The 13,128-nt window shown below is 42.4% G+C and overlaps 1 protein-coding gene across 3 annotated transcripts in view; it reads right to left on the bottom strand.

Moving 5' to 3' along the window:
- The window catches only part of lrrc75a (leucine rich repeat containing 75A), a 50,781-nt gene that overhangs the window by 37,564 nt on the left and 89 nt on the right, over positions 1 to 13,128 (bottom strand). The window contains exons 1-2 of one of the 3 annotated variants that reach the window (XM_028420420.1): positions 11,537 to 12,866; positions 2,102 to 2,254 (exon numbers count right to left, since the gene is read on the bottom strand). In XM_028420420.1, coding sequence (XP_028276221.1) covers positions 2,102 to 2,254; positions 11,537 to 11,788 — 405 coding nt within the window. In that variant the 5' untranslated portion in view covers positions 11,789 to 12,866. Of the gene's footprint in view, positions 1 to 2,101; positions 2,255 to 11,536; positions 12,867 to 13,128 lie in introns of those variants that run through there. The other 2 variants (XM_028420421.1, XM_028420422.1) reach the window with 2 other exon arrangements.

Here is a 13,128-nt window from a genome sequence, read left to right as displayed (position 1 = left end):
TAATCAACAATCAGTGTTCTATATGCATCAGCACAACCTCATCAATCTGTTAATCCTCTCTTAGCTGAACAGGTTGTGTATTCATGAAAACCTGTCATTACTCCTGTGGCAGTTCTGCTGTGTTTATATTAATCAGAGAGATTAATCATGCTGTGAGGACATTGTTGTTCATTCAATCACAACAATGTCCATGTAAAAGCATTGAATTAGCAACGCTGGCTGCCAAAAAAAAACAAACAAAAAAAAACAGTACACACTGTTACAGCGTGACTGGCAACACAACAACAGAGGGGCCGTATCGACAGTCACAGCTGTATGAAGCGACACAGTGGCAGGTGGAAGTGAAGCGAACGGTGCAGAAAAAAAGTGCAGCGAAAACAACAGAGAAAACAACATCTTGGGAATATGTTCTCTGCACATAAAAGCAGTGCTATCAGCTGGCTGGAAGCAGAGCGCCTTACGTGTGTGTGTGAGGGCTCTCTCTGAGAATACTCTTTGTGCTTTTATGGCACTGCTTGATGGAAATTTCCTCTTTAGAGGAAAGCTGAGCTGCACTGACCAATAATGTGCTGAAACTTTTATTGGCTCTTACAGTGAAGCAGTGAACATTTAACACATGCATGAGATTTTAAAAGATTAAAAATGACCACATTTGTTTTTTAAATGCTAGACGTCACACTAAAATTCCTAATCCAAAGAAATTAGGAAGAGCCTCAACCATCTTTAAAGCCAAGCAAAAGATCATCGATCTGCAGTGTCATGCAGGACGGATGGAGCAGAGTGAGTGAAATAACACCTCCGCCTGCCTCCTCCTGTACTTCCTCTCTCTCACATAACAACACCCCCTCTGGTGTTCCTTTCATTCTTCCTCTGCTCCTCACAGCTGATCTATCTCTATCTGTTCAGCAATCATGAACTGTACACAAAACCCTCCTCCTCCAATTCCTCTGCAGCTTGGGCACGTGTGAATGGTCTCTCGCAGAAAGCATCTTGTAGAGTGATAAGTACTTTTTAACTCCAACAGTAAATTCTATGTAGTATCTCCCCACGAGCACAACAGTTCCACAAAAGTGACTCTAAATTACCAAAAGTAAATGTTCACACCTGAAATTGATGTACAATAACATTTTATATTTAAAATAATTTACTTCTGTGACACAAACAAAATGACAGAATACACTGATGATATTAAAGTGAGCATGTTAAAACGTGTATGATGTCTGCATGCGAGCTAGCAGCTATATTTGTTCTTGTGACAGTATTTAGTTTGGTGAGAATCGGGCAACACAATCACTCAAAATCTGAGATTTGAAATCTGAGCTCAAGATATTAAACCGACCAAAAACTTGGAATTTCAAAGGGCTGGATTTCTCCATAATATTGCTAGATGTACATCAGTGAATGTTTTGAAAAATGTCTGAGGGTGTCATCCGGCAGCCCTGGATGATTTTACATGGAATGACTATGTGAATAACTTTGAAGTATCCACATCCTGTTTTCATAGAAATGCTTCCAATTAAGGAGGCAAGATGATGGTAATGAGACGAGGAGGAAGAGTAACAGACACAGATCATTCACGCATAGATTAGAACCATTAGCTTAGCATCTTAGATGTCTTATCATGTGTTTGCTTTATGGACACAGAGAGCAGGAAAGATGCCATTCAGTAGAGATGATACGATGCAAATGTCTTATCATGGTAGATTAAAAAACGTAAGAAAGCCCTTTGAACACAGCCGGATTTGGGGAAACAGAATACACTGCACTGCAATTACACATCAGGCCTTTTAATTCCAATCTTCATCTCCATCACTCCTCCTTCTCCCCCCTGCATTATTCATCCAGCATGGCTGCTGTCACGCTTTCTCTCCCTCAATGACAAATGGACTACATGAATGAACAAACACAAGGAGCTGTAGTTCCCTCAAGGACACACACATCCACACAACCACTTAGAGCACTTCTGTAACCTAATAGTGTCAGACAAAATGAGTCAGGAGATCATCTGATAGCAGCAACACAACCAATCACATCACATCTGTGTGTGTGTGTGCGTGCACCGGCATGTTTACTGTATTCTGCAATATTCATCCTTTTTTACCGTTTGTGTGAGTGTGTGTCCTACCGTCTTGGGGCAGTGGACGTAACGTGCCAGGCTGATAATCAGGTCATGTGTGATGGGATCCACCAGGTTTCTGAAGCTGGCATAGCGGTACAACACGTCATCAAGAGATGTTGACTCCATGCCCAGGTCCTACACAAACACACACACACACACAAAATTAGATCATCATAACCTGGCTTATGTAACTGTATATATGGTACCACTCACATAGGCAACATTAAACACATTACACAGTGCGTCTCATCCACATGCTGCACCTACAGAAAGGCACCCAGCCTCACACACACACACACACACACAAACACATTCCCAAATTTTGACAGCCAATAATCAACAATTAAATGAGTGTGGCTGGAAACAATACAGATAATTGACCACACGAACAGTACGTTGCTTCTGTTTTATTATTATTATAAGCAAACATGAAAAGCAAATTCATTCATGCACATCACTCTGAAAGCTTTTACATTTTTCACGCTGCTTTGTAAAACTCGATGACCCCCGAAAGCATTAAATGAAAGCCTGTTGCACTGCTTCCTGCTGTCACACTGTCTGCTTACTGCTGAAGGAAAATAAACATTTGTCACATCTCAAGTCCCATCAAAACCGAGCAGGCATAAACCTGTTGGCAGAGTTTCACGCTTGAGCAGCGTTCTTGTTAAATCTTAAAAAGTCAACACGAATGACAATTCCACGTGAAAGTGCATGTGACAGGATAAGACCAGGGACGCTAAAGGTATTTTAAGAAAGTAACAAAGCTTAGGGTCACTGAATCTAATATTAAGTCTGAAGTGGAGCACATACTACTGACAGATATGAGAGTACACTGTTTTATTTGAGCTGAAGTAACAGATGACAACAATTATTCACATTTTCCATCCTGTTCTATTAGAGGCTGAAAAAAAGCTGATTTGTTAGCAGCACTATGAATGCTGCACGTTCTGTGAGAAAACAATATTAGAGCTGCTGTGGCAGAAAAATGTAAAGCTACTGCTAAATGAGGGAGCAAAGGAAAAGGTCACAGACTCCCTTGGTAGAATAAATGTTCTCATTTCATGGCAATCTGCCAATAGAAATATAAGAAATCGTGACATACAGTGCCAGCTCGAGCTGCATGTCAAAGACAGGAAAAGGGTTCATCGATTGAATATGTCTAATACCTTCATTATGCTTTCAAAACTAAAGATATTATGAAGAGTGAAAGGGTGTTTGGTGTAATTTAGCAAATATTAGCATGCTAACACAGTGAACACAGAAAATATTACACATCAACGATAATATAGTGATATATAATATAGTTTTATAATAAATTAGGCAAGCAAATTTTAGCCCAAACAAACTTACTACCATGACGATGAACTGCTCAGATCAGGTTTATGCCTGCTGGTTCAGACTGTTTGTTCACATTATTGACTTGTATGGATTTTTCTATGATCAGAGGTCTGGATTTCAAAAATTGCAGATGATGATTGATACCGTCCACAATCATGTCCGGCATTATTAGGAGAAGGATTTTATGCAGCAACTGCTTGTGTGTTATGCTTTAACAGCATGGTGGTCTAATGAAAGTTCAAAATACTGAGAAAAGGTACCATGGATGGCTTTGTGCACAAGAAGCATTCATCTTAACCCTAACCCTGTGCGTTAGCACATGCATTTAAGAGCTGACAGCTAAATGACAGACATTACAGAGAAAATGAACATTTGAAATTGGCTGATGAATTGTTTCAGTATTTTCAGTATTAACAGTCAGTCCCAATATTAACAGTCAAATATTGCCATGCACAGCTAATGGAATTTCAATAGCTTGTTTGATTTCAAACAGCTCTAGCCTGTTGAAATTCCCCCACTATGCATGGATAATGAGATGCATATAGGGTCATAACTGAACAAATCCCATAAACAATGGTCCCACAATATCCATGTCCAAATTCTGAATATGTTAATATATCCATTACAATATAAAGCACCTCCAAAATACCCACAATAAAAGTACTAAATCTGCATCTAAGGTTTATATGTCTGTCATATGAAGATGTGAGTTTCAGATTTTCCCTACACACACACATACACACAAGTTTGTGCAAATACATTTTAGTGTGAAGGTAAGTGCATAATAAGAGCGTTCAGATATTTTCATGAGTTCAGACAGTTGACAGCCCGCTGAGTGGCATTGGGACAGATTATGTTCAAGAGAGCGTAGAAAGATGCTCGGCCTCCCGCAGAAAACTATGACTCACTGAGGCTTCCATGCTGCCTATTGTTCTGCGTGGGAGGTGCAGCAAATAATGACAGTGGATTTGACTGAATGACACTCGCGCACACACACAGACACACTTAATCAGCTGCTGTACTTTTAGATGAGGATGACATTAATAGCAACACAGCAGAGGAAAGAAACCTACAATTAGTTCATCAACAGGTGCATGTTATGATGTGTGCTGGCAGTGAGCAGGGCACACAGACCCACGCTGTTTCCATCTGAGATCACACAATCACACGTCTGAATTTATTTCTATATTTACACTACACACCCCTTTCTGACGGCCAGTCAACCATTCACAAAGCAGTGACAGTAGCGTGAAAATAATTGGCTAGCTTGTCGTTTCAGTCGTCTGACAGTGTCTGAATCATAAATGCAGAATACTAACAAATTAGCTCAGGGATGCGGGATCAAGTGCGCCTTCTCAAGGTGAGATGAGGCAAGTCCATGTGCTACAGAACAGACGTGTGACGAATACAAAAATCCTAAAGTAATGTTAATAAAGAAGCATTTTGAAAACTATATTTTGTATTCGTTTGCATTCATTAGCAGAGTACTTGTTGTAGGTGTGGATGCTGGATACAGGATGCTACAGAGATCACATAATTGTAGGTTAATGCATATCGGCTAGCATCACCCTCTCAACGAAATGACGATTAGATTTTTCTATTAACTTAATAACAATCGTTTTAGTCTTGTCCAGGCACTGCTGTTTTGTAAACGTATTATTGGACTATTTACTAGCACATTTTGAGCACTATTTTTAAGAATCTTATCAAAAACCTCAGGATGGAACCACAAATGCTAAAATGCTAACATATTAGAGTTTCAGTAGTGTTTTTTAAACTAAACATGAAAGTTGCATCGTCACTAGAAATCACAAAGATACGGTCTCGTGGCTTTTATCTGACAACAGTGGTGCTTAATGGAAAAATAATATCCTGTCCCATATGTTAAAAGGTTCATTCTCTTCTAATATTTATCCATGATGGTTTTTCACAACAAAAAAATATATTAAAGATACACTATCAGGGTAAAGAATGGCTGAGGAAGCCACTAGTTGGACTTAACTGAATACAAGCTGCTTTAAATTGTAGATGTTTTCTAGATTTCCTGGGAGGAGGATGGCAGTGATACGATGGGCTGTGGGTCAGACTGAGGAGTTCAAGGTGGAGATGGGTCTCCATCAAGGATCAGCTTTGAATCCCTCCTTGTTTTCTAAGGTTGGCAGATGACGTCAGACAGAAACCTCTGTAGACAGTAATGTTTGCGGATGATATCGTGATCTGCAGTGAGAGCAGACAGCAGGTGGAAGGACAGCTGGAGAGGTGGACGTTTGCTCTGGAAAGAAGAGGAATGAAACTCATAGCACGAGAGAATACATGTGTGTGAACAAAAGGGAGGGGCGTAGAACAGTGAGGTTGCAGGGGGTGGAGGTCAGGAACGTACAGGACTGTAAGTACTTGGGATCAACTGTCCAGGAAAAGACAAGAGGTAGCAGAGAAGAAGATGTTGAGGTTCTCTTTAGGAGTGATGAGGATGGACAAGATCAGGGAGGAGCCTCTCAGAGGGACAGCTCAGGTTGGCTGTTTTGGGAATTTAATGGAGGAAGGATGTTGGAAATGGAGCTGCCAGGCAAGAGGTCAGGAGGAAAGCCAAAGAGGAGATATATGGATGTGTGAGAGAGAGAGAGAAAGTCTGGAATGTTAAGTAAAGAAAACATTATTACTTAACTGTAGCCCCTCATGAAATATACATAACGAAGACAAAATAATAAAAAATACAGCTTTCTAAACTCTGGGGGGGTTGAGTGTGTCTAAGGACACACACAGAGCAATTTGTGCAGCATGGAAAACAGCGTGGGCTTTTCTTTCATTAGAAAGCACCACCCATACTAATTAGAGCCGGTCAACATCAAAGCGGTGGTCTGAACCCAGCTGAACGCAGACAAAGATGAAGCCGCAGCCAGACAAACAAAAGGGCTCAAGTGAAGACCCTTAGGTAAATAAAAGGAAATGGCACTCGGGGCAGGAGGACCCACAGATATCTGCCTTTATTATGATGCTGACCAGACAGAGTCATTCCCCAGCTGATCTGACGACGCTCTCTAATCATAGAGATTATCACTACTGACAATACACTAACAATATGTTTCTATGAAAAGCCTGAGCAGAGAAACCATATAAGCACATGCACACAGGTGTGGGCACGTATTCTGTTTACAGCTCTGCTCAGGTTGAAACAGGGAGGAGACCTGCTGGGAAATGAAAGTCCATGGACTGATCGTGGTAGACTGCAGGATACAGTCTAAAATGATATTCATTTACATGTTTTACAACAGGCGTTCTGACCTGTCAAAGGATGTAGCTGTCCCAGGGATATACAGGTGTGACACAATGAAAACACCTGTGCAGGGCTGTCATGTAATAACCTTTTACTGTTTCACTATAGATGAACTCCCTGCAGAGGATAATATCATCAAAACATTCTGACAGCACACACAAGCAGCACTACTTTCTGTCCCACAAGGCAGGAAAACTATCCATCATAGCACAGCAATCATCTGTCAAGTGGTTCTGTGATGACACAACAGTACAACTTACTGACAGGTCAATAGTTCAACTGTGTTTTTTATATGCGCGTCACGGTCAGAGGTTTTCAACTGATAGATTTCTAAGAAGTCATACAGAGTTTCCAGCTTTTTACTTTAAAGGTAAGGTAGGAGATTTGGAAAAGTCAGTGAGAGTCAGCCAGATTCCGAAAGTAAACACACGCCCCTTTCTCTCGGAGCTCACACGAAGCCTCGCCTCCAATCAGAATGAAATCTCCTACCCTACCTTTAACACAATTATCCAGGTTCAAGAGTACTGCATGATATCGACTTTTTTTTTACCAATCTGCCAATCATCATCCTAATGAAACATAAACTTAGTGGGGAATCTACTGCTGTCTTTTCTGTGATGGGATGGAAGTATAGTGACCCTGTTTTATCCACAGACCTTATTTTGGGCATCAACCAAAAAACCCATTTGAAAAAAACACAGTGATTTGGCACCATAATCTAAAAATGCTAAAATGCTAACACTCAAGTTGATGACTGCATAAGGAGCGCATGCTGATGTCATTTTCAATTCCAATAATTTCATTGTAACATCTTAGGAATAAGGATTATCTATCAATTATCCAAATCAGTAATACTGTTAAAATCTTTGGTTGGTTTAACAATTTTCTGCAAATCACTAATATGGTTAAACTGCACTTAGAATCTGTGGAGCCTGTGATACTGATAGGAGATTTAATCTACTAGACTGACTGAAACATGGCTTTACAGCTAATGCAGACATGATTCAGCAGGGCTGATCATAGCTATAAGTAGGTCTGTGTGTAAACTGTTGATTTTCGGATTTCTGGATTTTTATGTTATTGTTCTGTCTCTCATTGTTCAAATACACCTACCATTGAAATTATAGACGTAACATGTCTTTGTTAGTGGGCAAACTTTACAAAATCAGCAGGGGTTCAAATCATGTTTTCTATATGCCAACATCTAAACTGTAGAACAAGGCTAAATCTCTGCGATGACGATGCTTCGAAAAGAACCTAAATTAACTGGCGATGGATCGGAGAGTCTGCACGGACCGCAGGCAGCACACACACCATTCAAAGAGCAGCCAAAACAAATATAAATCAATCAATCAAATGGCATCACGCTGAGATGCTGTCCATCAAGTGCTGTAAAAATATAGGCATACAATATAATATGGAAGCTCTCAGCTAGAGCCACACATCTGAAATTACACGGAATGAGTACTAAAGTAAAAATAAGATAAACTCTTTTTAAACATTAGAATAGCTCCAAGGAACACTGAAGTGATTCTAGAGAAGACTTTCAACGTACAAAGAAGTCAATAAACTAACAATAGTGACCACAACACAACAGCAACCCCGGCCCCACATCATCAGTTAAAAATCCCATGTAGCTGACTGGAGGGAACTATGTGGGACAAATTTAGAGCCGGTGGAGGTTTCCCAATTACACTGAGGCTTTGAAGCGGACCTGGGGGGAAGTGGTGAAGAGACGCCAGCTTTGGGTTCAGGCTAATTGATGGGTGGTGATTGAGAATGTTGCCTCCCAAGCCCCTGCTTGATTAATCAGTGTCTGTTTAATGCAGGCTCTCAATGGTTTCCGGGCAACGTGGGGAAGAACCCGTTCACCTGGCTCTCCTTATTTTAAATTTAAAAAAAAGCACCTTTTTGTTATTTCTCCTCTATTTTCTTTTAAAGTGTCTGTAATCACTCAGCACTCCTTCTTCTCTTTGTCCTCATCACCGCCTGCTGATGTTCTTCATTTCCATCTCTCTGTTCTCTTCATCCACCATAATTGTCTTTATCCAATTCATCATGTGTCTGTCCTTCACATACTGATTCTACCCAAGTCCAACCGCTACAGAATAATCAATCCAAATGTCATAATTATGTCACCTCATGACCCAACATGAACAGCTGTTATTATCTACTCTGTGTTAATGCAAATATTAAGCAGCACATTTGATCCTTTTGGCCTCATCTGGCCTCTGTGACTGTAACATCCTACATGCATCATGCTGGCATCATGTTTTCTTAAGCCTGACCACAATCATTAGAAAGAACAAATCCTTCAAAAGGTCCGAGGCCAGTCATGCCAATTAGCACGAGTTCCCTGCAACAAAAATTCATTTAAATATTTAACAAATGTTGCAGGTTTTCCCACAGAATTTTGTACACTTGCAGAAATATAAAAAACACGTGCTGCTACACCAGAGTGACAAAATCTGTCCACAAACATCCAGACATGTAAACACCTGCCAGTGTGTTCAAACGTCTTTTTATATCATCTCACATTTATTTCCTTGAAGATATACTGCAAAGCTTTTCTTGGGTCAACATGCTCGACAGAGTCTAAGCTTGAGCTCAGAGATGATTGGTTATAAACTGTCTCTGTCAACCCAGGCTTTCTGCTTTAGAATCTGTGTGCATCATCGTTAGAGTGGGTGAGAGTCTGTGTGTCGCAGACTTTATCCAGGAGTTAATAATAATAATAGAGAGAGATATGGAGAATATACATTTTTAAAAAAGATTATCTTGTCAAGCCATACCCCCATTAACCCCCTGTAAAAACATTCTCTGTGAAAGGAACCCTAAGGACTCTCACAGAGTGTCCAAAATCTTGCAAAAATATTTGCAGGAATGCTAGTTTTTTTTTAGCAAGACCACAAACAAACATCATTCCCCTGCACACCTGCTCCACTACAAGCCATTTTATTATTCTTTTACTAACACTCGCCTGGTTGTCACACTGCCTCCATCACATACCTATTGTTTATGATTGGATGTCTGTCTCCGACTGCACCAGAAACCAGACTGACTCTCTGCATAGAACAGAGAAGGTATGGACCAGGAGGCATGATGACATGAAATCCAAGTATTACATCACTTTAGATCAATACAAAATAATTATATAGACTAAATGTTTTGCTATGATCAACACATAAATATAAAGTTAATCTCTGTGTAAATGTCCTGTTCCTTGTTCCTATCAGCCTCATGGTGACGACTGCTGTTGGTTGTTACCAAGTTGCAGAAGATGTCATCTGTTACTGTGATGATCCGGCCACCTTGCTTTGCAGCACAACCCCAACTACTTGCCAAACACTAAATCTACCAGTGACCCAAATATCAGCTGTTTCCCAGACACTGTCCCCAGCTACAACCAGACGTTACCAACATTTACCTGGTCTCAGGTCTGATCCATGTCTATGAAAGTAACACACACAGCTGTGTATCCATGACTACAGGAAACATAACATTGACATTTATTTCCTGAAGACTAACCTTTAAGCACATCTTCACCTTAAAATGTAATGATTCACGTCATGGAGGACTATTGTCCCTTATACTGCACCCATGTAAACAGATTTAGGTCCCCACAGCATGAGTAATGCCTGGACCTCACACACACACACACACACACAGAAGAAAAGATAGAAACAATAACAGCCTCACTGTCATGGAGGTAAAATGACTTGTGGCCAGTGTACACTGTTTAAATGGTGTTTTTATGACCATCATCCTGTTAGTAAAGGCTTCACCATCAAATAGACTTGTCCCACTTTAAAATGTCCCATTTTGGTGTGGTCGATTGACCAAGTCTCCCCTTTATAGCCGCATCCACACCTTCTTTGACCTCTATGTCTGTCGCCCTGGAAATCCCAGATCTGCTGCTGACTGCACGTGTTGCCACTTTCAAACTGGAAAGTGTGATTCTCCGACTGGATGGAGCATCAACAAAGATGGTAATCCCTTAACGATGTTTGCCTCTGTCCGTGTGTTTGTTTTTGCTCCACGGTTCGCCATTGATTCAAGGATTATCACCGCAAATAGGAGAGATGTGTACATACAGCGCAGAGAGAAATCTCAAAAGCCCAAACAATACTGAAAGCTGCACGTGTGTCGGCCTGAGGTGCTGCTTCCTGCGGTGACTCACAGGGGGATAAACAGCGAACACTGGCATCGTATAGATCTTGTGCAGAGCTGTCTTTGAGGATGATGGATTAGAATCCAGTTAGTCCTTTTCACTACCCCTTTCAGCTTATCTTCCACTCCTTCTCATCACAGCTGTAAACACATATTCACAGAGACTTTGCATAATTTCACTCCTCCTCTCTGTCCTCATCCTTCAATTCAACCGGTGACATTTGTTTCTCCTGCTTTTGTTTCTACTCTTCCAGGCGGTTGTTAGGATTCTTCCCTCTTTCTGTAGCTACAGCAGCAAACAAGCCAAGCGTCTGCAAATGTCTTGGAAGACAGACAGAAGCCGTACATCATAGCAGTCTCCACACTGTATCATGGCAGCAAAGCCAGACATGTTCAGGCAGCCAGGCAGGCAGCCAGGCAGGACTGATGTTCAGCCTTACAGGCAGGGAGGAGGTCAATTCATCAGGCAGTCGATGGCTGAATCAGTGTGTCAACAGTCAGTCTGAGCCTGGCCTCTATTTCAGCATCAGTGCTGACATCAACTTAGAGATAAACAGCTTGAAAGGGGAGTAAAGGAGTAAAAAGTGATCAAGACTCACTTCACACACACACACACACACACACTGAGTAGCTACCTGTCGGAGCGTCTTCAGCATCTCTGTGGCCTCGTCCTGCTTTCCCTGTTTGGCCATCAGCATCATCTCCTGAATCATGCTGATGCGGCGCTGGTAGGGTGGCGGCGGCGTCCCACCACGGCTCACCCGGTCTCCTGACTTCAACATGAGGGAAGCCAAGATGTCCCCCCGCTCCTTGGTGGGCGTCCGCTTCCAGCTGTGCTGAGGACTGGGTCCTCCAGCCTCCTGGCCTTTGGTCTGCTTGGCTCCCATGGTGCAGCCTTAATGTGAACTCTGATAATAACAAGACTGGTCCCACCGAGCAGTCATGCAGAGGCAGGTTTGATTAACGTTGGTGATGCTTAATCATTAAAGTGTCAGCAGCTGATCACATCTTTGTACAGGCTGCTTTGTTTTGGATCTGAGGTGAAGCAAAGTGAGCAATGAGAGTCCACACTGCTCAGGATCATCCTCCCACAGTGCTCCACGCGAGTGGATGTTTCCAGAGCACAAAAACAACACTGCAAAATATTAAGAAGGAGCTCTGGTAGTTCGCCTGTTGTTGGCGAACTTGTTAATCCCACACTGTGAAGCTCAAGTCGGGAAGAGTTCGGAGGATGCTGCCTGCAGCATGGCCGCGAAGCAAAAAGTCAGGCTGCAGGATACCCAGAGTACAGTGCGGAGCGTGGCCCGCAGCAGAAGCCTCCTATCCCGAACACAACTTCACCACGTCGCAGAGATATTTACCTTCGACAGCAGCGCTGCCTTCTTCCTCTACAGCACAGCTGTCCGTCCCGGACAGGAGGAGCAGCGGGCGGCGGGTCGGAGGAGGCGCTGCATGCAGCAGGGCATGGCAATGTTTACGTCTCCTGTATCTCACAGTCTGCTCGGCCGCGGGAAGTCATGCATCACCTGCAACGAGCGCAGCGTTCGCCCTCCTCCAAGGTTGATGCTCCATCCGCTCAGCAGCAGGAAGCAGCCGCCTGTCCGCGTCGGTCCACGGGCTCGCAGGGAGGCTGCAGCTCCGCGGGCTTGACTGGAGGGGAGACTGTGGTGTGCTCTTGCTGGGACTGAATTATGTATCGCTCCCTCTGTGCAACTGAATGGGGGCGCGCAGCGAGTGCACATGAGCAGAAGTCCTCCCTCGCACGGTGATGGAGCGCGGGCGGGGAGGGCGCGAGCACCGCAAAGTTTCCCCGCTTCACCCGGAGCTCGGAACCAGAAGTCATGATGGGATCTGTGGGTTTGGTGCTGCGCTGCTCTCAGAAGGGGATGTCTGCATCTCACAGTGAAATGGAATAGATTTTAAAGTGATGTATAGTCTCGCTCTAAATTCGGCATTAGGCTAACCCTAAAAGTAGCATCTTATGTTTCAAAAACCTGTAAATTAAACTAATTAGGCTTAAAGTGCCTGCTTGTTTTAATCTGAAATCGGCTATTAGTGTTAAAAGTCATAAAACAACCGTGTTTTATGGGCTTAAAACTGGCATCGGCGTTATTCTTATTCAGTAATTTAAAAAAAAAAGTAACAATTTTGCACAAAACGTCACTTTTTTAGACTCATTTAAGCATTTTAAAATCTTTTGACAGTTTTCTAGCATGCAGAGTAAGTT

This window comes from Parambassis ranga, chromosome 13 (genome assembly GCF_900634625.1).
Source record: "Parambassis ranga chromosome 13, fParRan2.1, whole genome shotgun sequence".
NCBI lineage: Eukaryota > Metazoa > Chordata > Actinopteri > Ambassidae > Parambassis > Parambassis ranga.
This window is presented reverse-complemented; position numbering and strand designations above follow the sequence as displayed.